Source organism: Cyclopterus lumpus, chromosome 12 (assembly GCF_009769545.1).
Source record: "Cyclopterus lumpus isolate fCycLum1 chromosome 12, fCycLum1.pri, whole genome shotgun sequence".
In the NCBI taxonomy this organism is placed as follows: Eukaryota; Metazoa; Chordata; class Actinopteri; order Perciformes; family Cyclopteridae; genus Cyclopterus; species Cyclopterus lumpus.
The window spans coordinates 17,434,752-17,459,937 of record NC_046977.1 but is presented as its reverse complement, the minus strand read 5'-3'; the positions used below and the strand labels follow the sequence as shown (position 1 = coordinate 17,459,937).

General features: G+C 46.7%; 3 protein-coding genes across 7 annotated transcripts in view; 2 read left to right on the top strand and 1 right to left on the bottom strand.

Moving 5' to 3' along the window:
• The window catches only part of LOC117740821 (protein unc-13 homolog B-like), a 61,778-nt gene extending 58,314 nt beyond the window's left edge, over positions 1-3,464 (bottom strand). For all 4 annotated transcript variants that reach the window (XM_034547410.1, XM_034547413.1, XM_034547411.1 and 1 more), the window contains exon 1: positions 3,237-3,464. In XM_034547410.1, coding sequence (XP_034403301.1) covers positions 3,237-3,258 — 22 coding nt within the window. In that variant the 5' untranslated portion in view covers positions 3,259-3,464. The remainder of the gene's footprint in view (positions 1-3,236) is intronic.
• A 1,448-nt stretch (positions 3,465-4,912) lies between these two features.
• On the top strand, positions 4,913-7,672 carry LOC117740484 (stomatin-like protein 2, mitochondrial). The gene is made up of 10 exons (XM_034546921.1): positions 4,913-5,090; positions 5,525-5,677; positions 5,796-5,895; positions 5,998-6,056; positions 6,140-6,241; positions 6,372-6,506; positions 6,878-7,022; positions 7,099-7,178; positions 7,276-7,404; positions 7,537-7,672. The coding sequence occupies exons 1-10, from the start codon at positions 5,046-5,048 to the stop codon at positions 7,621-7,623; spliced, it is 1,035 nt and encodes a 344-aa protein (XP_034402812.1). The 5' UTR covers positions 4,913-5,045; the 3' UTR covers positions 7,624-7,672.
• A 2,883-nt stretch (positions 7,673-10,555) lies between these two features.
• pigo (phosphatidylinositol glycan anchor biosynthesis, class O) lies at positions 10,556-18,436 on the top strand. 2 transcript variants are annotated; one of them, XM_034547495.1, is made up of 11 exons: positions 10,556-10,791; positions 11,102-11,580; positions 12,712-12,855; positions 12,947-13,070; positions 13,282-13,441; positions 13,736-13,918; positions 14,025-15,612; positions 15,686-15,889; positions 16,127-16,311; positions 16,409-16,479; positions 16,933-18,436. In XM_034547495.1, the coding sequence occupies exons 2-11, from the start codon at positions 11,103-11,105 to the stop codon at positions 17,060-17,062; spliced, it is 3,267 nt and encodes a 1,088-aa protein (XP_034403386.1). In that variant the 5' UTR covers positions 10,556-10,791; position 11,102; the 3' UTR covers positions 17,063-18,436. The 2 variants fall into 2 exon arrangements, with proteins under 2 accessions (XP_034403386.1, XP_034403387.1); XM_034547496.1 differs by lacking the exon at positions 10,556-10,791 and adding an exon at positions 10,792-10,864.
• Positions 18,437-25,186: the final 6,750 nt, after the last annotated feature.

Here is a 25,186-nt window from a genome sequence, read left to right as displayed (position 1 = left end):
CAACCTCCGTTTGACGTTAGCGTTTAGCTACGTTGTTTCAGCTAACACGTCAGCTAGCTCTTCTCCCGCCAACTTCAGCGCAGACTTGTTGTTTGCAACGTAGCGTTACAGAGGGGGGGGGGGGGGGACTTTAACACTACATGACATCATTCACCCATTCACACACTGATGGCAGGAGCTACCATGGAAGGTGCCAATAACAGCCTGTGGGGGAAAATCAGGGTTAAGTGTTGTGCCCAAGGGCACATTGACATGGACCAGTGGAGCCGGGGATCGAACCACCGATCCTTTTATTGAAGGACGACCCCGCTCTACCATTTTGAGCAGATCACGACACCAAAATACTGCCATCTACCTCAATCCACAACCGCCTTCCTCAAAAACTTGCAAGGACCAAGACCAAACCGTGACCGATGGCCGCGTGCGAGCTCTGAACCTGTATTCCGGGTACCACCCTCTCTAGGGCCCAGGCCACGTGTCTGAATGTGTACAGTTCCAACCCTGCTGCGTCACGGGGTCCATGTGAGCCACGAGTCCGGTCAGCCCCTGGCCTGATGCCACTGAGGGCATCAGGCCCTCTTGTCCACTTGTGAGGGCAACCACTTATCTGTTGTGCAAAGACATCGCCATGGAGATGGGGCATCTCCTTTACCAATAAATAAGCAACATTGTAAAGCTGTGCAATCAGGGGATGAGTCACGTCATCGGCTAATCACACAACCACCTTTATCTCCGGGCTGCATAACTTCTGTACCAGCCTGCGTTTGTCACAACCATGATCGATAAACGGACCGAGAGCGCGAGCCCCTTAGGGACCACTTGGCACAATGACGCTTCATTGTCGGAGCGATTGGGCCGAACTTTCTGAAGCAAGTTGGGCCGAGCCGACTTGTCGTGACCTTTTCCCTGCGAGGAGCCTTTTTCTCTCTTCCCGGCCTTGTGTATTGATCAAAGATCTCTTTTGAGGCGTGTTGTTTAAAAGGTTTTCACAGAAATATATATTTTTTTCTTTTAAAGAAAAAGGAGCAGACAGGTTGACTGATTTTCAGTAGGTATTTGTGTACCCCCACACTCCCAACATGTGTCGTGTACCTGCTGTGATACAACACATGTAGTGCCACATCTGTGTGTGGCTGATATGCGGCCAGTCTTAATTATATCTTTAAAAATATATAATATAAATAGCTTTCCTGCAGCCGTTTATATTGGAGACACCATGTCTATCCTGAAATATATATATATTTGTAAAGTGTCCTCTTGCATATATTTCCATGAAATAAGGCGTTCTAAGAGTCTGGGAAAACGAGCTGCGGCGCCACATCGCCTTCACTCAAAAGCTTCGTTTTTTTTAATAGAAATTTAATGTGTTCAGCTCCTTTTACTTTGTAAACAGGATTTACGGAGGCTGGCTTCAAACTGAATGTCGTTTCAAGTGAAACTAGAGAGATTAACATACAGATACAAAAACACGAGCATGGTTCTCTGACTTATAGGTTCTTTATTTTTTGTATTCGGACATTATTATATATATTGTGTTTTTTTTAGCCCCTTGGGATTACAGCTAGGATCGGAGACATGTCTGGCAAGACTTTCCCCAAGTCCTGTCATGGAGACAAGCCCAGAGCCGTGGAGACATCAGCCTCAAAGCGCTGAGGAGAGGATCAGGTATGGACCTATCACCAAATGTGGGAGAGAAAGCCACCGAGTGTGTGACCGCTGCTTATAAAAGGTCTGTGTTGTTAAAAGTGCTCCAGTAGTTTTCACCCAATGCTTCAACAATCTCCCCAAAAGAGTGGAGGTACGGTGCTCCCTGTCTGGTGAAATCATTTTGAACTCTGGGGCGTCCCAAGGTTTGATCTCTTGCCCTCTTCTCTATATAAAGAAATAGATAAAACACCTTTATTAATATTTTTTAATTTTTTAATAAGAGTTAAAAAATAAATATTATCCTAATTTACAGAAAAGCAAAAGTATAGGAGGAAAAGACAAAGAAAAAAAAAGTGATCCTATACTTAGGCCCTTCTGTTTTGTTTTAAACAAATACAATAACACTTTATGCCTGTATATGAGAAGAATAAAAATCCTGGACCAAAATGCTGGGCATTGGTCTTGGCACTGAACAGGATGTTGCATAATGCGCTTTGCTGTGGTGAAGGATGCTCAGGCTTCTCTTTAGTGTTAACCCGCCCCGGCCTCATTTGGTTTAGTCTTGTTATTACCCATAAATGTGTCCATGTAAGGGATGCTTTGCACTTTTTGAGATATCCACATAAAAAAAGTCAATGGATATATTGTTATTATTATTATTATTATCATTTGACCACAGACATAAAAACATGATATTTTTTCATTATTTTTTCTCTCCAAAGGAATAGTAAATCTTTGTCAGACACGGCACACATATCCATCAAAAACATACTTATATTGTGTGTGCTTTTTAAAAAAGGAGAGAAAATAGTCCTGACATGAAACCGCTCACTACAAGGATGGTCTTGATTTCTGGAGAGAGACATTGCTGTTATATATATTTTTTTTTGTTAAATGTATATGTATGGCACGTTGAGCACCACAAGCACATTCTATATATTATATTGGAGAGAAGGCATATCTGCTGGCAATATCTCCAAAAGCTATAGGCAATTTACAGCAACACAATCTCGCTGGATGAAAAGCACTACAGGAGGGGGGGGGGGGGGGGGGGGGGGGGGGGGTCGATCTGAATACATCAGATGGTCTGTCTCTTGATCCATACCTCTCACATTAAACTCATCATCCTGCACTGATAATACATTATGCTCATGGCTACTGTGTGTTGTTGTTGTTGTTGTTGTTGTTGTTGTTGTTGTTGTTGTTGTTGTGATATGTCAATAGTCAATACACCACGGGATCAGTGGTGGTTCTGTTAACAGCTGGTATGGCAGTCGATGGATAAAATAGAGCCAACATCTATAAGTCAGGGAAACAGCTCATGTTCTTCATTCTCCTCATGAACAGTCGAGGTTAATAAAAAACATTTTAAAAAAAAGAAAAGTTAAATCACGACAGCACAAATGTGGGCTACGAGCCACTTTTCTTGCCCCTACGGGGGGGCTCCTGTCAGAAAACCTGCTCTGCGAGATTTTACTGACATTCACAGATTTAATTCAACAAACTTTTACGTTTCAAACACTCGGTGTCGTTTCTAACGTAAATAAATTCAATGAAATGTGTTTAAAAGGAGGTAACGTCGGACTCACCTCGGACACACAGTAACGACATGGCAAAGCGCTCGTTCTTCTAGCGACAGGTCCAGCAGTTTCACGCTGTTTCCACTCTTAACGGAGATTTACTCCGTCCGGCATCGGTGCAGGGGGTAAAAGTCACTTTGCGAAAAGCCGGTCGGCTCCGAACGGGTGTTCACAGGTGGTTCCCCGGTGCTGAACTCGGGCAGAGAGCGGCAGCCCCCCGCCACGGCCACGCCATTATTAAAACTCTCATCACAGGTTTAGCGGACTGACGAACAACCTGAGGGCACGGACTGGAGGGGGGAGGCGGGGTCGAGGCACCTGTCACTGGGCCTCCGTGGATGTCCAATGAGAATGCAGCATCGGGCTGGAGGGCGGAGCCGTTTAAAAACACAAGAAATCTGACCAATCAGTAGGTCCTGTAACTTTATTTTTGCTTTGTTTTGTAGTTTTTTCTCCTAAATGTATCTTCATGTGAATGTGAATAGCTATAAATGTACAACGTTTGACTTGTCTGCACCACACATGCAATCACTGATTTCTTAGTTGTACAATTCTCTTTTATTTATTTCATTAGTCTCTAAATAATCTTTGTTTTTTATTCATGTATTTTCTCTCTAACATTACTGTAACTGGATGCATCAAGTATGTACTAACTAAATCTGTGTGTGTCAAATCAGGTCAGGATTATCAATCTTTCCACGACAAAGAGATTTACAACAAAAAAAGCAGCTCACTCAATAATGAATCACCAAAAATGTAAAAAGGAGACATAAAGCCACCTATTGAACAAATGTAGACTGACAAGAGCTCCATGTAAAGGTTCCTTATACATGGTACAGGCACGATATAAAAAAATTTAAAAAATCAACAACAAAAGATCCCACACAACAACAATTCGTTACATTGTGTAAACGGGAACAACCGCAGCAGAGCAAAGACCAAACCAACAGCGCTACCCTGTGTAATTAGTGAGTCACTCGATGTTGGTCCTGAGGCCTTTATTGAATCGTTTGATGGAAAGAGTGACTAGGAATTTCAAAGATGTCTCTCACTCTTTTACTCTTTCCCCTTCTCATCAAACGTGATATAATTTTCAATGATATTTGGGTAAATTGAAAGCGTATTTTACTGTGTAAAACGTGTATACAGTACAGTATGTTACTGCAAAGGATTTGGGGGAAAAGCTTTATATCGATTTTTTCTTTTCAATTGTGTTGTTATTATATTCAGATAAACATGAAAAACTATACTGTGCAGCCTAAAAGATGTCTTATGAATAAGGACTTCACTTCAGCACAGAATATATCACGACAGAACACCAATAAAACAACTCACTACTGCACTAAATTTTGTTTATTTACTAACTGAAAACATTTTCTGGGAGGAAAGAAGAAAATGCGTGGAATTTATTAATACATACATTGTTTAATTCAAAGTCTAGAAAGCAACAATTGGTCGTCAATTACTTCATTAAGTAAGTTACTGAGAGCAAAATGTGAAACTTTATTTTCAACCAATAAGATACTTAGCCTAATGGTTCCTACCGCTAATTTATTATTATTATTATTATTATTATTATTATTATAAATACTACTAGTAGTAATAGTAGTAGTAGTATAATTAGTCGTATACCATTATCCTGCTAGCGGAACCTTAGCCGCTCCGTTCCTGCAGCCCGCACTGACGGACTTCTTCCCCGTTGCACCACCGATGTAACGTTCATTTCCTGACTGGTTACGGGTCACACACATGAATACAGTTTTCGGAGTCCAGTTTGCGGAGCTGAACCTTCTACACAGCCACTGAAAGTATTTTTGAATGATGTTGCGAGCGCTGTGTCGGACCGGCGGCGGCCTCCTGCAGGTAAACTGGAAGTCTTCTCCTCATATCCGGTTCGTTCTGCAGAAGGCTCTGGTCCAGCCGGTGCAGCGGGTGTCATTCAGCGCGCACCGGAGTGTTAATAATCCACGAAACGTTGCTCTCCGTCCCGATAGAAGCACCACTCAGTCAGCATAAGAAGCGGACCACCGATTTATCGTCACCATTCACCCTGCATGTACTATTATGATGCGTTATTAAACCTTTACAGTGTTGACCTAACGTTATACACGCGTATATGTGTGTGTGTGTGTGTGTGCGTGTGTTTTTATTTATATTAAACTTACTATACAACACATATCATCAAAATAGAATCCTGAAAATAGCTCTTGTGACTTGTTGCAAGCATTTTGGTTTGAATTGTGTATTCTGATGACTTTTTTTTTTCTTGACTGTGTTTTTATTATTATTTTTTTTAGCAAACCCAGCGGGCTGCTCCGAGGTTGTGGGTCACACCAGCCCAGCAGCGATGGGCGTCCAGCCTTCCCATGAACACCGTGGTCCTGTTCGTGCCCCAGCAAGAAGCCTGGGTGGTAGAAAGAATGGGTCGCTTCCACCGGATCTTGGAGCCGGTATCTACCCCTTTTTCTGAGATGATTCCTGTTTTCAAATAACGCCAAATATTAACCATAAAGACCAAAAAACCGTGGTAACCTTTTTATTTTATTTCTCTCTCTCTCTCTCTTTTAGGGTTTAAACTTCCTCATACCACTACTTGACCGAATTCGCTACGTGCAGAGTCTCAAAGAGATCGTCATCAATGTCCCAGAGCAGTCGGCGGTATCTCTCGGTGAGGGATCAATACGTCGGATCGAATTCCAAGCGCGATAGAAGTTAATTCAGTTTCCAGACGTCCAGTTTATTTCAAGTGATTTGGATCTTGTTTTTACAGATAACGTGACGCTGCAGATTGACGGAGTGCTTTACTTAAGGATACTCGACCCTTTTAAGGTACGCCGCGCCGCAATGATTGTCTGCACCCTCGTGTCATTTTTAAGTCCGATCGCAGTAAGAGACTCTTGTTCATCTCCCAGGCCAGCTACGGCGTCGAGGATCCAGAATACGCCGTCACGCAGCTGGCGCAGACCACCATGCGGTCAGAGCTGGGCAAACTCACGCTGGACAAAGTGTTCCGGGTAATGACAGACCACTGCTGTGTTTGTCCCCCCCCACCTCCCACCCCCACATTGCTCTGCAGGCTTGTCGTGAAAGATCTTACAAGCACTTTAGATATTCACATTCCACTTATTTTTTTCATTTTTTAAGGAAAGGGAGTGCCTCAATTCCAACATCGTCCACTCCATCAACCAAGCGTCAGACGAGTGGGGAATCCGTTGCCTCCGTTACGAAATCAAGGACATCCATGTTCCCCCTCGTGTCAAAGAGTCCATGCAGATGCAGGTGGGTTAAACAGAATGAGTGAATGAATGAATGAATGAATGAATGACATCACCGACAGACGTACTTTTCACACTTTCAGTACGTACTGTTTCACGCGGCATGCATTCAATCGAGACACATCACTGCGTCCTCTTGCTCACAAGCAAAGGATTGTGGATAAGAGTGGCCCGAAAAAAAGCACTCTAGGTTGCACAATGTAACTAGTAGGACATAGTGGTATTTTTGGCACACTGCATTAAACACACTAAATCTTCTTCTCGTACTTAAAGGGTTTTATACCGACCATTTGCCTTCAACAACAAATGCAGCTTTCTAAATCCTTTTTAAAGACATTCATGACAAGCATTTAAAAAACATTCTGCCCTGTGTAGGTGGAGGCCGAGCGGAAGAAGAGGGCAACGGTGCTGGAGTCCGAGGGGACGAGGGAGGCGGCCATTAACGTCGCCGAGGGTCGCAAACAAGCTCAGATTCTGGCCTCGGAGGGCCAAAAATCGGAGCAGATCAATATGGCGTCTGGTGCGACCCGGTTTGGTTGTTTTATGGCTCTCTATTTGAGTTATAGAACCCTAATCGATTACTTTGTTCCCTCCAGGTGAGGCCCAAGCAATCCTGGCCAAGGCAGAAGCGAAAGCTAAGGCTATCAGTATGCTGTCGGATGCTCTGACGGAGCAGGTGAAGAGGAGATTCTTTATTTTTTCATGACATCGCAGTCTTCGATCTTAAAAGTGAATTTTGATGAATCTTCTTTTATTCATTTTTTATCGTACAGAATGGAGACGCGGCCGCCTCGCTAAGCGTGGCCGAGCAGTACGTGTCCGCCTTCTCCAACCTCGCCAAAAAGTCCAACACCATCCTGCTGCCCTCGGACGCCGGGAACATCAGCGGAATGGTCACACAGGTATTTACACATACCATCATTTTATTTTGTAGTCATGTTTGGGGTATTTTTTCCTATAAATTGTCCTTGAATCTATACGGTAACTTCTGTGTCTGTCTGTCTGTCTGACTGTGTGTGTGTGTGTGTACTCAGGCTATGACCATCTACGGTGCGTTGGCAAAGTCGAGCCCGAAGGTGGTGGAGAAGAGCGACGACTTTGGGAGTCAATCGTCTCAGTAGCGGAGGACTCGGTGAATGAACTCCAAACACTTGAATGAAGAAGAAGAAGAAGAAGAAGAAGAAGAAGAAGAAGAAGAAGAAGAAGAAGAAGAAGAAGAAGAAGAAGAAGAAGAAGAAGAAGAAGAAGAAGAAGAAGAAGAAGAAGAAGAAGAAGAAGAAGAAGAAGAAGAAGAAGAAGAAGAAGAAGAAGAAGAAGAAGAAGAAGAAGAAGAAGAAGAAGAAGAAGAAGAAGAAGAAGAAGAAGAAGAAGAAGAAGAAGAAGAAGAAGAAGAAGAAGAAGAAGAAGAAGAAGAAGAAGAAGAAGAAGAAGAAGAAGAAGAAGAAGAAGAAGAAGAAGAAGAAGAAGAAGAAGAAGAAGAAGAAGAAGAAGAAGAAGAAGAAGAAGAAGAAGAAGAAGAAGAAGAAGAAGAAGAAGAAGAAGAAGAAGAAGAAGAAGAAGAAGAGAAGAAGAAGAAGAAGAAGAAGAAGAAGAAGAAGAAGAAGAAGAAGAAGAAGAAGAAGAAGAAGAAGAAGAAGAAGAAGAAGAAGAAGAAGAAGAAGAAGAAGAAGAAGAAGAAGAAGAAGAAGAAGAAGAAGAAGAAGAAGAAGAAGAAGAAGAAGAAGAAGAAGAAGAAGAAGAAGAAGAAGAAGAAGAAGAAGAAGAAGAAGAAGAAGAAGAAGTCGTCGTCGTCGTCGTCGTCGTCTTTGGCTCCAAGGCGTCACCGTGTGTGTAAAGTCTCACATTCCTTCTGCCGACAGGACAGAAGGGGGGGGGGGAAACTAACAACTTCATAAACTTCTGGAATTGTTTTGCCTTTGGAGTCACATCTTTTGTAAGAGGAGTTTTAATCTTCACTGACATTTCTTTATGCTCAGGTATTGTCAGATTTGGGAACTTGACACCAGACTCTGGCAGGCTGACAAAATGGAGAATTTGAATTCTTGATCCATCAGCCACTGGGTGCAAAAATGTGCGATTTATCCAGAATACAATAATTATTTGTCGCCTATTTTTAGTTTGGTGCATCCCATGTGTTGGAGCACGTATTTTTGCACCGACCCGGGTTGACTTGGATGTAAAGGGTTACACTTTAAAGGAGCAGTGTGTAGGATTTAGTGGCATCTAGGTGGAGTTGTAGATTGCATCCAATTTAAAACCCCTCCGCTCACTTTGCCCCTTCCCAAGCCGTGTCGGGAGAACTACGGTGGCCTGCAGGGTAACGTTAACAAAAGAACACCGCAGCTGGGCTACTGTAGAAATGCGGCAGCGCCAGATGGTGCACTCCGTTGAGAGGACCAGCTCACTATGTCGATATGAACGGGTCATTCCAAGCAAAAAACACAGTCATTTATAAGTTAATTAAAAACGTAGTTGTAAATATGATATTGAATTCCTGCCAATAAATCCAACACACTGTCGCTTTAAGTGTGATTCTGTTTAATGTTGTTTCTTTTTTTCTCTCCGACCTGTTTTCCAGGGCTGGTCCAGAATTCAGGTTCAATGGGTACAGTAGTAACAGCAGCATAATAACATGTTTATAAACGGCTTGTTTACAGACATCGGGGGCAATTCTCCTTTTGTCTTCAGGGTCGTGGTGACCAGTTTCAGTCGCTACGTGTGACGTCTGGCTGGATGCCTCTTCATGATGGAAAGTGTCCCACGGTTTAGTTCATTCACAATTTGGCCGATGTTAGATTGAATATCTCCCTGATCATGTATTTACTTAAGAAATATGACCTTCAAATTTTTTTTTTAGAGATAACTAGCTGGTATACAATGTCAGCAATAGGAACCCACGTTCCTGTCCTCTTCACATGTGTGACCTCTGTCTTATTAACAAATATATTTATTAAATTAAATGACTCTGCAAAGACAGCAAGTTTGTCTTTTTCATGAATGGCTCGAGCGCATGGTTTAGGTTTATTAACAGGGATGTCATGAACTTGTTTGAAAATATGAAATGATTTCAGAGGACGAAGTGTAGAACAATTTATCAGAAAGCCGCTGGACTTCCTCAACTGCAATGTCTGGAAAAAACTTTACTTTTGAGAAGAAAGACTCAGATGGATGTTCGGGCTCAGCAATGTTAACTTTCCAAGAAAAAAATAAAAAAAATAGAAAAAGTGATGTGGTTTGGTCTGTGTTAATAAATATATTATTAAAAGTGCCTTTTAAATCTGTAGCGGGAGGGAACAGATATACCAGAGTTGGAATGATGTTTGTATTTTAATCATTTATTTTATTTACGACTTGTACTTATTAGCTTATGTGGTAGAGAATGACATGGAGAATAAATGGAGCGTATGGAAATGACACCTTAAGCTAAAACTCTTTAAGTTCCACACGGTAATGGAGTTAAAAAATGTTGTCTTACATCCCAAAACGTACAGAAGCAGTACAATGTTATTTTTGCATATTTGTTACATATTACCATAAAAAACAAACATTATGTATAAGCGTATTACTTCTTTTAAAAAGTTGTCTGTGGGAAATTACATCTATGACAACTTTGTATTTAAAAGTTTACAAACCACAGAATAGTGAGTTTTTGATTCCTTGACAGAGTGACACATCTTTGCTTGTTTTCTCCTTGTCTTTGGGTCTTTCAGCCCTCTTCTTTTCCTCACAGACGGTGGTAAGGAAGCGTGTAGTTTGGGCTTTTTATTGAGTTTGTACGAATTTTACGAATAAACAAAACATGAATGCAGTATCATTAGTACACTTTTGTCAATCAATTATTAAATTATAAAAATAGAATCAATGACGACGGTTTAGAGAGCAGCAGAAAACGTCCTCCTCTGTTTTAGACTTCTTAAACACGGTCTATGGTTTTAGAATGGGATTGGCCAGCTTCCGGGAAACGCCAGATACGTTTTGATGGGTTTATTCATTATCAAGTTGCGTCTGAAAGTCCGAGTTTAGGGCACATCAGACAAATTAATTTGGTGTTACATCGAAAACCGCCCGCCGCATATTTCCGCAGGGTTGCATACGCGCTGAGGTTCCTAGCTGTCACCAGCCACCTAATATCATTGTACCGCAGTCCACATGAAGGTGAGGGAGGTGTCGCGCAGTTCTCCGTTCACCTGAGACACCTGTGCCCCCCCCCCCCGTGTTTGTACACACAACACCCCCCGCCTCGCTCCGCCCTCCGGCTGCGAGAGGACAGAAAACCCGACTGCGACAAGGTCAGTGACGAGCGCGAGACGAGCTAGCCTCGGCTAACAAACGTCAACTTATTCACCTTCTCCTCCTCCTAAGGTTAGCTTGTTATTTACACCTGTCACGTCTCAAGAGCGCGTGGCTTGGCGTGTTTCGGGCTAAAGTGGAAACGTGAGGTTTCTGTTAATTTTACACGCCACTGGTGCGAGACTCGTGTAGCAGGTGCACAGTTCATTTGACTTTTTTTATTTTTATGTTTTTACCTTGTGTGAAACAAGTGTGCTTGTATTTATTTATGTTTTTATTTTTTAACCTGTACTTCTGTGACCTCTGTAGAATGAAGAGGCTCCCGGTGCTGTGGCTGCTCCTCTGGATATGCGCGGTGTACTCCGTGGGCATCTACCTTTTCGTCGGTGGCTTCCTGCTGGTGAGGCTGGAGGTGAACAGGACCAGCACCTGCGGGGACGTGCTGCAGCCGGGAGAGGAGCCGGCGGACTTCTGCCGCGTGCGGCCGCGCTTCCGCCGCGCCGTCCTCCTCATAGTCGACGCCCTCAAGATCGACTTCGCCTGGTTCGACCCGGACAACGCCGCGCCGCGACCGTACGAGAACAAGCTGCCGGTGCTGGAGGAGACCGTCTCGTCCAGGCCTGCTAACAGCCGTTTGTACCCGTTCCGCGCGGACCCGCCCACGACCACCATGCAGAGGATCAAGGGCTTCACCACCGGCTCCCTGCCCACCTTTGTGGACGTGGGCAATAACTTCGCGTCCACTGCCATCCTGGAGGACAACCTCATCCACCAGTTTGGGCAAGTGGGTGAGTAGTTTCACAGTGGATCTGCAGGACTGGAGAGGGAAACGTGCATGCAACACTGAAACATCAAAGAGCAACACAAGTGTGTGTGTGTGTGTGTGTGTGTGCATGTCACAGTCTTTTACAGATAGTGATATACATTACATTACATTACATGTCATTTAGCTGACGCTTTTATCCAAAGCGACTTACAATAAGTGCTTTAAACCATGAGTCCAAACTCAGAACAACAAGAATCAAGCAAGTACAATTTCTTCAATAACGTTAAACTACAGAGTACTATCCGTAAGTGCCATTTAAGTGATACTAAAGTGCTAAACAACAAAGTGCTATCGGTAAGGGACATTTAAGTGCTACTAGAGTGCTACTACGGCTCTACCCTCCCTATTCAAGGTATAGTCGAAAAAGATGTGTTTTTAGTTTGTGACAGAAGATGTAGAGACTTTCTGCTGTCCTGATGTCAATGGGGAGCTCGTTCCACCAATGAGGAGCCAGGATATAGAGGTGCACTGCTCTAAAGCACACCCTGAAAGTTTCAACCAATACTGTAAAGTCTGTTCTGGATTTTAGATGGATTGTTTAAAATGAGGGAGAAAAAAATGTATGCGTCTCTTTATTTTAGTTAGTTTTGTATCTTATTTAATTATATTTAATTTATATACCACATTTTATACAGGCTGACCCGGTCAAAGTGCGTTACAACAAACGTATTAAAACGTGCACATAAAACAAAGCAATAAAACAAAAGAAGGCACATGAACTATACAACTGTTATTTATTCGGGATTGCCTTTTAAGAGTTTCAAAATTGTTTATAAAAGATTACAGAGCTTGCGTCTCTTCATAGCTGTGGCTTGAAATGTTATAAATATTTCTAAAAATGTTATAATAAAAAACAGATGTAATTAATTTGTTCTGCTTGGATCATACTTAATTACACCTGAATCAGAAGTATGTTTTCACATACAAGCCATTTGTCATGGCTGGTGGTGCAACAATAGACAATAACATTAACAACAATCAATTCAACAATTCAACATCTATTTAAGCTAAAAGGGTGTTGAGTGTCATCGGAGCGTTTCTGGATTTATTCTGTTTGAAATGCGCGCCTGTGTGTCTCCCTGCCCCTTGACAGGCAAACGTGTGGTGTTCATGGGCGACGACACCTGGGAGAACCTTTTCCCAAAGAAGTTCCACCGCTCTCTGCCCTTCCCTTCCTTCAACGTCAAGGACCTGCACACGGTCGACAACGGCATCCTCCAGCACCTCTACACCACCAGTACGTGTTCACGCCTTAAACTCCTGCGCTGTGCTTGTGCTCACGTCTCTCTGTCTGTCCCTTGCGTTTTATTTTATTTTTTATTTGACAGTGGTGGGGGACGATTGGGACGTCCTGGTTGCCCATTTCCTCGGAGTTGACCACTGTGGTCACAGGTTCGGTCCCGACCACCCGGCCATGGCCGACAAGCTCACCCAGATGGACGGGGTCATCAGGTCAGACTGCAGGCTTTGTTTCCACATCTGTCATTCCGTTGCCGTCACAGACATGCTATGTCGCTTCGCAACACGCTGAGCCAGATAGTTGCTGATCAAGGAGTACAACTAACAATGGCTGCAGTTGATTGGGTTCCACGTCCGAGACATCGTGAGGTTTTTATTGCAGGAGTTGTTCTCTGACCACCCCTGCGTGCATTTCCCCTCCCAGGTCTGTGATCGACCGGCTGCAGAACGACACCCTGCTGGTGGTGATGGGAGACCACGGGATGACGGACACCGGGGATCACGGAGGAGAAAGTCAAAAGGAGACAGACGCCGCCATCTTCCTCTACAGTCCCTCCCCCCTGTTCTCTGCGCCGCCGTCCCAGGTTGGTGGGAGAGAGGAACTGTTGTTTTTTTAATGTGAGGTGGTTGATGATGGAGGTTTTACTTTGTAGTCCAGAACAAGTAAGATGAGTTCCAAGCCAACTGATGAGAAGACAAAAGGGGTAAAGATGAATGGAGAGAGATCGGTTTTAACAAGGACACATTTATTTAAAATTAGAATGTTCTGACTTAAGTTGTTTTCAATCATTATTTGTGCAAATTTACCTAGCACAGTTTAAAAAAAATCACAGATTAAAAAGGAGGAGTCGTCTTTCTTATTTACCCTGCGTTTGTAGAGCGAGCCAGACGTAGTGCCCCAGACCGACCTGGTCCCCACCCTGGCTCTGCTGCTGGGGGTTCCCATCCCGTACAGCAGCGTGGGGCAGGTTCTCCTGCCAGTGTTCCCTCCCCATGGGCAGACAGAAGGTGCAGTTGGAGGTCTCAGCCAGCTGGAGGCGCTGTGGATCAATGCAAAACAGGTAGTCTGCTCTTTCTAAAGAATTGTCTCCAACACAGGATGAAAATGTCAAGACTTTGTGTGTGAGTTTTTAATTTCACCTTTTTGTGACGGTCCTGTTTCTGAAGGTCAACCGTTTCCTGGAGACGTACTCCGGCATGGCCAAAGACATCCCACCAGAGAGCCTCTCTCAGCTGAAGGCCGAGTTCTCCCGCCTCTCCTCCGAGTACCTCGCCACGGTTCAACAGGGTCGGCCCCCCTCCCCGCGGCTGGCCGCTTCACTGCAGGCCTACCTCACCTCCGTCAGGGACACCTGCCGAGCCACGTGGGCTCGGTTCAACCCACTCAAGATGGCTGTGGGCCTCGTCATCCTGGGGCTCGCCTGCCTGGCGTGTCTCGTCCTGTCCGAGCTATCCCACGTGCTGCTCAGGGAGGACGGTCCCGGACTGAGGGCCCCTGTCGCCGCGGCGCTGGCGGCGGGGGTGTGTGCTGCCGCCGGCCAGTTGAGCGTGCGGGGCTACGTCGAGGCGGTGTGGTGCATGGCTGCCGCTGCCTTCAGCTCGGAAATTCTCTTCCTCTGGAGAGCTCGCCGGTCCGGAACAGCCGGCGTGGAAAAAAGCGGGTCTGGAGTCGCCGGCTGGCTGACCCTGCGGCGCCTCCTCACCCCCCACCTCCTGGTGCCGCTCCTACGCTGCGCCTCCCTGCTCTCGGACAGCTACGTGATCGCAGAGGGCCGCGCTGTGACCTTCCTGGTGTTCTCCTTGGCGCTCTACATTCCCATCCGTCTCAACTGGGACGGCCTGCTCCTGCCCCCCAACCACGACCCCTTGAAGGCCGCGGGGATCCTGCCCTCCCCGGCGCTGTCGCCGTCGACTGTGAGGAAAGAAGGCTGCACCCTCCTCGCTTGCTTGGGGCTCCTAGTCGGCATTCTCTACCTCTCCCTCTCCTTCCACGCCTGTCGGGAGGAGCAGGGCACCTGCCAGCCGTCCCCATTCCTCGCCCCCCTGTCCCGGTTGCAGGACAGCCGGTTGAAGAACCTCCACTACATCCTCTCCGTCTTCGCCCTGGCCCTGTGGACGTATCTGCTGCGGCGCTTCCTCCGCCACTACGGCAACCTCAACTCCGCGAGCGGGACGGTGTTTGCGGCCCGCTGGGTCCTCTTGCTGCTGTCCGTGTGTCTGGCGCTCTACTGGGCTGTCAGTGCCACTCCAGAGGACAGCTTCAGGAACCTGGCCCAGCTGATCGGCCTGGCCCAGCTGGTCCTCCCCAGGGCCGCCTTCTGCCTCCTGGGACTGGGGTTGTCCCTGATCTGGCTCGACCCCCTCACCGTGTTCGCGAAGACCAGGGCCGCGGCCTCGGCCCGGAGTCCGTCGGTGCCCCCGCCGCGCTACCGAGCCAGCACGGGCATCAGCCCCGAGGCCGAGCTGCACCATCTCATCCCGCAGATCTACCAGCGTATGCGGCGCTCCCTGGATGACGGAGAGCAGAGCAGGAGTGTCGAGGAGGACGGCCGACCCGCTGTGGAGGCCTACGGACTGGGGACGGTCTACTCCGCCCCTTTGCTGCTGTTCTGTGGCCTGCTGGGCATCGGCCTGCTGCTGCTGCACCCAGAGGGCATGGCTCTGTCTTTCCTCCTGCTGCTGCTGGAGATGGGGGCCCTGTTGCACATTCACGCCTCCTCCACCACCCTCAATGGCCCGCAAGGAGTGTGTTCCGGTGAGATTCTCATTATCCCTTTCTTTCATCTTCCCCCCCCCCTATGTGATCTAATTTGTTTTGTTCCCCTCAGGTGGCTTCAACGTGCCCTGGACTCCAGTGGTGCTGTGGTCACTGGCCGCCACCCAGTTCTTCCACGCCACGGGTCACCTCCCCACCTTTCCCTCCATCCAGTGGGGTGCTGCCTTCGTGGGATTCCCAGATGGACACACGGGCACCATGCTGCCAGCCTCTCTGGTCACCCTCAACACTTTTGCCTCCCACATCTTGTTCTCAGGTAGATATAAAAAGAACATTTTATTAAAAAGTATATAATTCAAAATGCATACAATACAGTGTTCTAAAAGCCTTTTGTATAAAGTTTGAACACAATTTGAAATCAAGAACTGGAATAAATTCCCCCTAAGAAACAATGGTACACTACTTTATTAAAGCTAAAACCAATTATTAATCAGACTACATGAAAGTCTAATGCATATTTTCTATAACACCTTTCGTGTCCCCTTGTCCACAGTGGGTTGCCCGCTGCTGCTCTTTTGGCCCCTGGTGTGTGAGGTGCGTGGGGGCAGGGCAGGAAGAGCCTGCGGGGAGGAGGGGGAGGACGCCGTGATGGAGATGAGGCTGCGGGAGAACCCCCAGCAGTTCAGCTCGGCCCTCCTGCAGCTCTCGACACGCTACCTCTTTATTCTCGGAGCACAGGTACGCTTCTTCTGTTCAGTCGGCCCCAATCCAGTTTGTGTCTTCCTGAATTTTTTTTTTTTACGTTTTATGAGCCAAGTCTCTTTCTCTTTCTCAGGTCTTTGCGTCAGTCTGTGCCGCCGCCATCCTCAGGAGACACCTCATGGTGTGGAAGGTTTTCGCGCCCAAGTAAGTGCCCGAGCAGACTCTCCGGCTCACGCCCGCTCACTTACAGCACGGGCCTTTTGGGGGTACAGGGGATGCACATTAGGGAGGGCCTACTTTTCTTTACCGTAGACGACCACTGTAAGATACACATTTACATCTGCTTAACTTTAAAAAAAGGTGGAATTCCTGGCTTTTTATTTACTTATTTTTACTCATGTTATTACAGAAACCTTGAGAAATAATCCAAACAAAAAATACAGCTGTTTTAGGAATTTTTTAATAAGCTGTTAATATAAAATATAGTTTTGGAGTTACAGCAACTTTTTGAAATGTCATGCTGTTATGAGGGTGTAATGCTCAGCCTGTGTTATTTCTTGATCAGAACATTAAGAAAAAAATGGGCAGAGTTGAACTTTAAATTGAAATTAGGGAGTTACAGAGCCGTCTTTTCCTTTTTCCTTTTCCTCCGTCCAGGTTAATGTTTGAGGCCTCGGGGTTCCTGGTGAGCAGCGCGTCTCTGCTGATTGGGGTCACATTAGTGCTGCGAGTCGACGTGGCCGTGGCCCGCTGGTTTAAGAGACTTATCCCCGATGCATCCAGGTAGCGACGGCTGCTGCTGCTTTACCACGGAAGCCCACCAGAGCTCACTGTGCCACAGAGAATATGGACATGGCGGTGTCACTAAGGTTTTTTTTTTTTTACATGGATCCTTCACAACAAAATAGCAAAACATTGCCATCCGTGTCTAGCGCAAAGAACCAGCGTAGCTCCCTTTGAGGGCTACGTCGTGCATTACCGACCGCCAGAGAGACTTGAGGAACATCAAATGATGGACTGACTGCATCCTGAGTCCCATTGAAGACGACCCGACTCGCCCAGCTCATGAGGTTGATCCTATGTTTGTACGCGGTCTGAGAAGGAACGGCAGTTTCTGAATGTTTCTCCTAAACTCCCGTTCTCTTAACTTAGAGCGTGGATGAAACCTTCCGAGGACAGACGACTTGCAAGCGGGTCACGGTGCAGCAGCCCAAAAAGGGCTTCACTAAATGCATACGGACAGCCGTTTACACTCCATACATAACATACATCCGCCAAAAAAAATTCCTCGTTTGTGTAAATATTCCTGGCAATAAACGGATTCTGATTCTGATTCTGATAAAAGGTCATAGCTAGCTAGCTAGCTAGCAACAGCGGTTACATAACAAATTGGCCTGTTGCAAGTTGAATATTATTAAGAGAGAAAAAAAATAAAATAGAAATATAGGGAAATAAAAAAAAAAAAGACACATTTTAACAACCAAAGCCAATTTGCCACCCGATGTCTGGGGCTGCTTTGTGATCAATCTGCAAGCAGATCTGCACCATTTGGTGAAATCCATCCCACGTGCAAGTGCTGGAGTAACTTTTTGTATTTTCAGGATGTTGAAATAACCAGCACATCTGGTTACTGCCAATTCACTCTTTTTTTTTCTTCTTTTTTTCCCAGAATTCTTCTTAATCTGTTCTGATTCAATTTATAATTCAGATTATTTTAATAACTAATGATCCGTTTGGGGAAAAAAAAATCTCAAATTAAACTTTTGTCTTAACGAGGCATTGTACATCTTTTCTCTGGAATAAGGTGCCTTTTTTTTTCTTTCTTCCCCCTTTCTGTATGATGTCATTACATTAAATCCAGGACCTGCAGGAAATGCCGACAGTTGATTTATTTTTCTTGCAGGAGTCCAACGTGAGATCTGTTAGTGTCGTGCAGTTCAAGCTCGTTAGCTAATGCTTGATACTGAAAGGATGTTGAATCGGCTACAAAGCAATAAGCACTGCTGGTCGTACGGCCGCTGTAGTGATGCTTCGGCGAGGTTGCGTGATGACGGGGCACTTTTTCCTGTTCTAAAATGTTTAATATATCACTATTTGATTAAGTTTTTTAAGTTTTTCATTCTGTAAAAAAATGTATGTAATAAAAACTTTTTTTACGTGACGTCTTGGTCTCGCTATGGCTTCTGGTGCATTCCTCGTTTCAACTTTATTTATTGTTGCAGCACAAACTATTCATACGGTTTTGTTTATCGATCCGGGGACTTGATGGAGGAGACGGGTGCTGCCACGAGTTTTTACTGCCCATCAGTCACGGAGCTTTATTCATTATTCACCGGGGCTCTTCCACATTCTCGCTTTCCATAAGTCGTCAAACCTCTCACCTCTACGAGCGGGCAAAGGTCAAAGGTCAAGAAATGTAATAGCTTTTCCAAATCCAAACAACATGGTGGTGAGTCACGAATCAATTGTTTCCCCGAGTCAATATTCAGCGTCTTCATACCGTATATGCATATATATGGGTATTAAGGGTGAACCCTATAGAGAGCTGCAGGAATGAGACCTAAAACTAAGAAATGAGTCAGCAGGTTTACCTCAACTAGAGGTTCATGTTTTGGTTCGATGCCCGAAATACAACACAAGCTTCAGACATTTATAGAGTTGTCATACATCAGTAGATGCCCCTCTTGAACTTTTACATATTAAATAGAGGTGGTTGCTAACGTTGGGTTTGTACTTCAAAAACCATAACGGAAATTATCTCTGATCAAAACGTCCAAGTGTCATAAACTCGTGTTTGCCACAGAGTTGATTTTCTGCAATAATCCTATTGTTGTTTTTTTTTTGTGTCGTATCGGAACCAGTGCGACAAGCTCACCGGTCACTTCTTTGGTTACAGCTGTTACAACCGCACGCCAATACATATATCTAAATCAGCCAATCGTGCGACACGTAGACATGGCGACGACAATCTGACGAAGTTCAGAACCAAACAACAGAAAGGATAAGAAAGGGGATTGGACCCATAACTGCTCTAATGAGCCAGACGGGCTGGCTGGATTATTATTATTATTACTCGAATCAGGCCAGGTCACAAAAAAAAAAAGGACACCGGGTTGCTGTTTGAAGCTTTCTCTCCTTATGTGATATGTGCAGCACCATTATGACCGTGGAGCAGCTTTCATTGCTCATCTAATTGCTCCATCATTATCAGATGAACGCGCATTTCTGCTTGCGTCGGCTATTAAAGTCAGACCAATTTTGTGTTATGGGGATGGAAAAAAAATCCTCCAGCTGCCCTCTGATGTTTTGCACTTTTGAATTCGGCGAGAACGGCTTTATCTTTCCAGGAGGGGGAGGGGGGTAGACATAAACCTGTTTTGATCATATCCACCAGCGCTTTGTGGGGCTCCTCTGAAGAGAAAGGATGGGATGGATTCAGCCGCCACGCCACTTAACTGATACAGGACCTGTAAAGAGGCCCACTTTGAGTCCAGAAACTTTGTGTTACAAAAGTGAGTTGTTGTTGCAGAAAGGAAGTTGTGTCCAGGCAACACCAACAGCAACATAAAAAAAGAACAACTTTCATTCCAGTGAAATGTGTGAAAATCGTTGAAAAAAACACGTTAAACATGTTAAATGCTAACATTGAAAATAAAAAGATCGTAGGAGTTTTAATTAAATAAATAACACGTCTTTCTCTTACCAGTATTTTTCACAGGCAGTGAAATCCACCATTCTTCTGTTATGACAGGACTGTGTCTCAAATCATTTTTATGGTGTTTTTTGGCTGGCGGTGTTCAGTGTCATTGAGGTCAAATTGCAAAGCATGCATTATGAATCCCTTTGTGTACCCCGGGGCAGGGAATGGCGGACTCCGGCACGAGCGAGGAAAACTACCACTGAGAGGTAATTGCTGAATGTAAAGACATTGATTTGCCGTTGCTGAAAATACGTGCCATGAATTGTATTAACATTCATGAAAATCTTTGGGATTATGATAAAAAAAATTATAATTAAAATGAAAGAGAAGAAATGCTGTACAATCACATGATGCGTCTCTGAATGTATTATTGATGGCGTTTGAATTGTGATTAGGGACATAAGGGTTTGACCTATTTTAACACGAATGGATGTGTGATTACGACACTTTACAAAAAATACAATTTGATTAACGTCACAATATAGACATTACAGATAATCATACCACATCACCTAAATAGCATGTAACGATACTCATCACGGGGGGGGGCATTGTGTCTCAGGTTCTTGTTGCTTTTACAGCAAACCTTGTGTTCACTACAGATCTACAGATTCAGTAAAGAAAACAGACATTTTTTACTCGCCGAAGAAAAAACGGGCAAAGTGTGTTTCTAGCTGGAGCTTCCGTTGATAAGAAGACAATTAATATGTATTTCTACATTTACCAGATAAGCTGTTGGTTCACAGCGATGTTTGTTGAATTGAATTCCATGCACTTTAATTGGATTTGCTCTCTATAAAGTATTTTTTTCCGATCATACCTTGTGACGCTTGTGACACCTTCAGAATTCTTACTCTTGAACTTTCCCTTATCTGCTTCAGCCCTAAGCCCAGCCCTCGACTTAACCTCAACTTACACTTAATTATAGCATCCTAAAATGAACCAGTCACCTTTTGGAGATTCATTTTTCTTTTAATGTTTTCACACACACACACACACACACCCCTTGTACCTCTGTACTTGTTAATTTTAAATCTAATTCTAAACCTCACCGAAAACCGCATCTTTGTCCTCAAACTGTCCTTTTCCGTAAAAACACGAGTCCCCATGGGTCTCTGTGCGCACCAGAAGTACAAGAACAACACACAGAGGAGCCGCAGCATAACACACCATGTGCTGTAGGCTCGGCCTCAGTGACGTGCACAGCCAGAGGGAGAGATTCATTTCCTAAATGACGTGTGTGTATCCACGCGGAGAGACAATTTGTTGCTTGAATGCTCTGAGTTGCTCACCTCCACCAACAACTTTGCAAGTCAAAAGTTCTAAATGGCAGTTTCGGGAAATCTTAAAGGATATTTCGTAGGGGTTCAGCCTTCTTAATAAAATATCTGCAACAGGACAGCAACACTGTTAAGTCCTGAACCCCAGAGTCTGGGAACAACCAGCGCAAGAAAAGCCCGGGAGAAGAAGTCCAAAAAGAGATCTCCCCCTCGTTGTATGGCTCTGGGTCAGAAATGTAAGAATGGTATTATAATACAACTATATTACAATAAAAATAAGTCTGTGAATAGCAAGGAGAAAAAAAGGAAGAATGTGAGAGTTAAAATGTTAGTTATGGATGCAATTTTCAATAGTTCCACATGTTCCAGTCAACAGGTTTGGTAACAACGCGGAGCGTTCTTTAGCTAACGAGTCCCGTGGTTTCCTCACAAGTTGGCGCAGACCAAAAACAATGGATCCAGAAGGTCTTTCGCATTTCCTGATGGATCCTCGATTGAGCTGTCCAGCGAGGATACATCAGTGCATCCTTGGCCAAAGTGTTTTTGCGGCAACCGTGACATAAAAAAAAAGGCACAGCTATACGAATGTAACGGATTATTTTTCAGAACGCGCGATCAAAATGTCTGCCGCTCGGTTCTAACCCAGATACCTTTGTGACATTTCACCCTGATGTTACTCATCTTATATATATTGATTGTGTAGGCTACACACAATTCCACGTCTATAATCCCAACGTCATGTTTAGTGCAAACAGCGTCTGTCGACACATTTATATTTCGATAAGAACATTCTATGGCGTTCGGCACCAATCTGCTGTATTTCATTTCGATAAGTGGCATCGGGGGAAAATATTGTTTCTGTCCCCACCCAAACATCCATCCATCCATCCATCAAATATCACCCGCTTATCCGGGGTTGGGTCGCGGTGGCAGCAGGTTCAGCAGGCCGACCCAGGCCTCCCTCTCACCCGCAACACTTTCCAGCTCATTCTGGGGGATCCCGAGGCGTTCCAAGGCCAGCCGGGAGACATAATCCCTCCAGCGTGTCCTCGGTCTTCCCCGGGACCTCCTACCAGTTGGACGTGCCCGGAAAACCTCTAATGGGAGGCGTCCAGGAGGCATCCTGACTAGATGCTCGAACCACCTCAGCTGACTCCTTTCGACACGAAGGAGCAGCGACTCGACTCCAAGCTCCCCCCTGATGCCCGAGCTCCTTACCCTATCTCTAAGGCTGAGCCCGGCCACCCTACGGAGGAAGCTCATTTCGGCCGCTTGTATCCGAGATCTCGTTCTTTCGGTCACGACCCAGAGTTCGTGACCATAGGTGAGGGTTGGAACGTAGACCGACTAGTAAATGGAGAGCTTTGCCTTCCGGCTCAGCTCCCTCTTCACCAAGACGGACCGGTACAGCGCCTGTTTTACTGCTGCAGCCGCACCGATCCGCCTGTCGATCTCCCGCTCCACCTTACCCTCACTCGCGAACAAGACCCCGAGATACTTGAACTCCTTCGCTTCGGGTAGGTAGTTTGCCCCCACCTGGAGGGAGCAATCCGCCGGTTTCCGGCAGAGCACCATGGCCTCAGATTTGGAGGTGCTAACTCTCATCCCTGCCGCTTCGCACTCGGCTGCAAAACGCCCCAGTGAATGCTGGAGGTCACGGTCCGAGGAGGCAAACAGGACCACATCATCCGCAAACAGCAGAGAGGCGATCCTGAGACTCCCGAACCGGATCCTCTCCGCCCCATGGCTGCGCCTAGATATCCTGTCCATGAAGGTCACAAACAGGACCGGTGATAAAGGGCAGCCCTGGCGGAGGCCAACACCCACCGGGAACGCGTCTGACTTACTACCGAGGAGATGAACACAGCTCCTACTGCAGGCGTACAGAGACCGGATGGCCCGTGCCAACGGGTCCGGCACCCCATACTCCCGGAGCACCCCCCACAAAAACCCCCGAGGGACCCGGTCGAAAGCCTTCTCCAGGTCTACAAAGCACATGTAAACTGGTTGGGCAAACTCCCAGGACACCTCCAGTAATCTTGCGAGGGTAAAGAGCTGGTCCACTGTTCCACGACCGGGACGGAATCCGCACTGTTCGTCTTGAATCTGAGGTTCGACAAGCGGTCGGAGCCTCCTCTCCAGCACCCTGGCATAAGCTTTTCCTGGGAGGCTGAGCAGTGTGATACCACGATAGTTCGAGCACACTCTCCGTTCCCCCTTCTTGAAGATGGGAACCACCACCCCGGTCTGCCAGTCCATGGGCACTGTTCCCGACCCCCATGCGACACTGAAAAGGCATGTCAACCAAGACAGCCCAACAATGTCCAGCACTTTCAGCATCTCAGGGCGGATCTCATCCACCCCTGGCGCCTTGCCACCAAGGAGCTTTTTGACTACCTTAGCGACCTCTGCCAGGGATATGAGTGAATCCACCCCAAAGTCTTCTGGCGCTGCCCCCTCTCCGGGGGACATGTTGGCCGGGTTTAGGAGTTCCTCAAAGTGCTCTTTCCACCGCCCGACGATGTCCCCAGTCCGGGTCAGCAGTTCCCCCCCCTGCTGAGAACAGCCTGGGGTAGACCCTGCTTTCCCTTCTTGAGCCGTCGGATGGTTTGCCAGAACTTCCTTGAGGCCAACCGAAAGTCCTTCTCCATGGCCTCCCCGAACTCCTCCCATGCCCGAGTTTTAGCCTCCGCGACCATCGCCGCTGCAGCCCTTCTGGCCCGCCGGTACCCGTCAGCTGCTTCAGGAGACCCCTGGGCCAGCCAGGCCCGAAAGGCCTCCTTCTTCAGTTTGACGGCTTCCCTCACCCCCGGTGTCCACCACCGGGTTCTCGGGTTGCCGCCACGACAGGCACCGATGACCTTCCGGCCACAGCCCCGAGCAGCCGCGTCCACAATAGAGGCTTTGAACAAGGTCCACTCGGATTCCATGTCCCCAGCCTCCCTCGGGATTTGTGAGAAGCTCTTCCGGAGGTGGGAGTTGAAGACCTCCCGGACAGGATCCTCTGACAGACGTTCCCAGTTCACCCTCACTACACGTTTGGGCTTGGACAAACTGTGGCTAGCACAGAAGTCCAACAACAAAACACCATTCGGGTTCAGATCGTGCAAGCCGTTCCTCCCAATCACGCCGCGCCAGGTTTCTCTGTCATTGCCCACGTGAGCGTTGAAGTCTCCCAGGAGAACTATGGAGTCAGCAGGCGGCGCCCTTTCCAGGACTCCTCCCACCTACTCCAAGAAGGCCGGATACTCCGAAATGCTGTTCGGTGCACAAGCACAAACAACAGTCAGAGCCTTACTCCCCGCAACCCGTAGGCGCAGGGAGGCGACCCTCTTGTTCCCCGGGGAAAACTCCAACACACCGGCGCTCAGCCGGGGGCTCGTGAGTATCCCCACTCCCGCCCGGCGCCTCTCACCCTGGGCAACTCCAAAAAAGGACAAAGTCCAACCCTTCTCCAAGAGCTTAGTTCCAGAGCCCATGCTGTGCGTGGAGGTGAGCCCAACTATATCTAGCTGGTACCGCTCCATCTCCTGCACCAGCTCCGGCTCTTTCCCCGCTAGTGAGGTGACGTTCCACGTCCCTAGAGCTAGTCTATGCCACCAGCGATCGGCCCGCCCAGGTCTCCCGCCTGGCCCGCCGCCCGGTCTACATAGCACCCAACCCCGATAATTCTCCCTGCGGGTGGTGGGTCCACAGGGTGACTGCTGCTCCATGATGTTTTTTCGGGCTGAGCCCGACCGGGCCCCATGGGCGAAAGCCCGGCCACCAGACGCTCGCCGACGAGCTCCCCTCCTGGGTCTGGCTCCGGGAGGGTGCCCCGGTTTCCCTTGTCCGGGCAAGGTAGCTTCAGTCCGTGGGCTGCTTATCATCAGGATTTATTGAACCGCTCTTAGTCTGGGCTCTCCCCCGAGACCTGTTTGCCTTGGTAGAC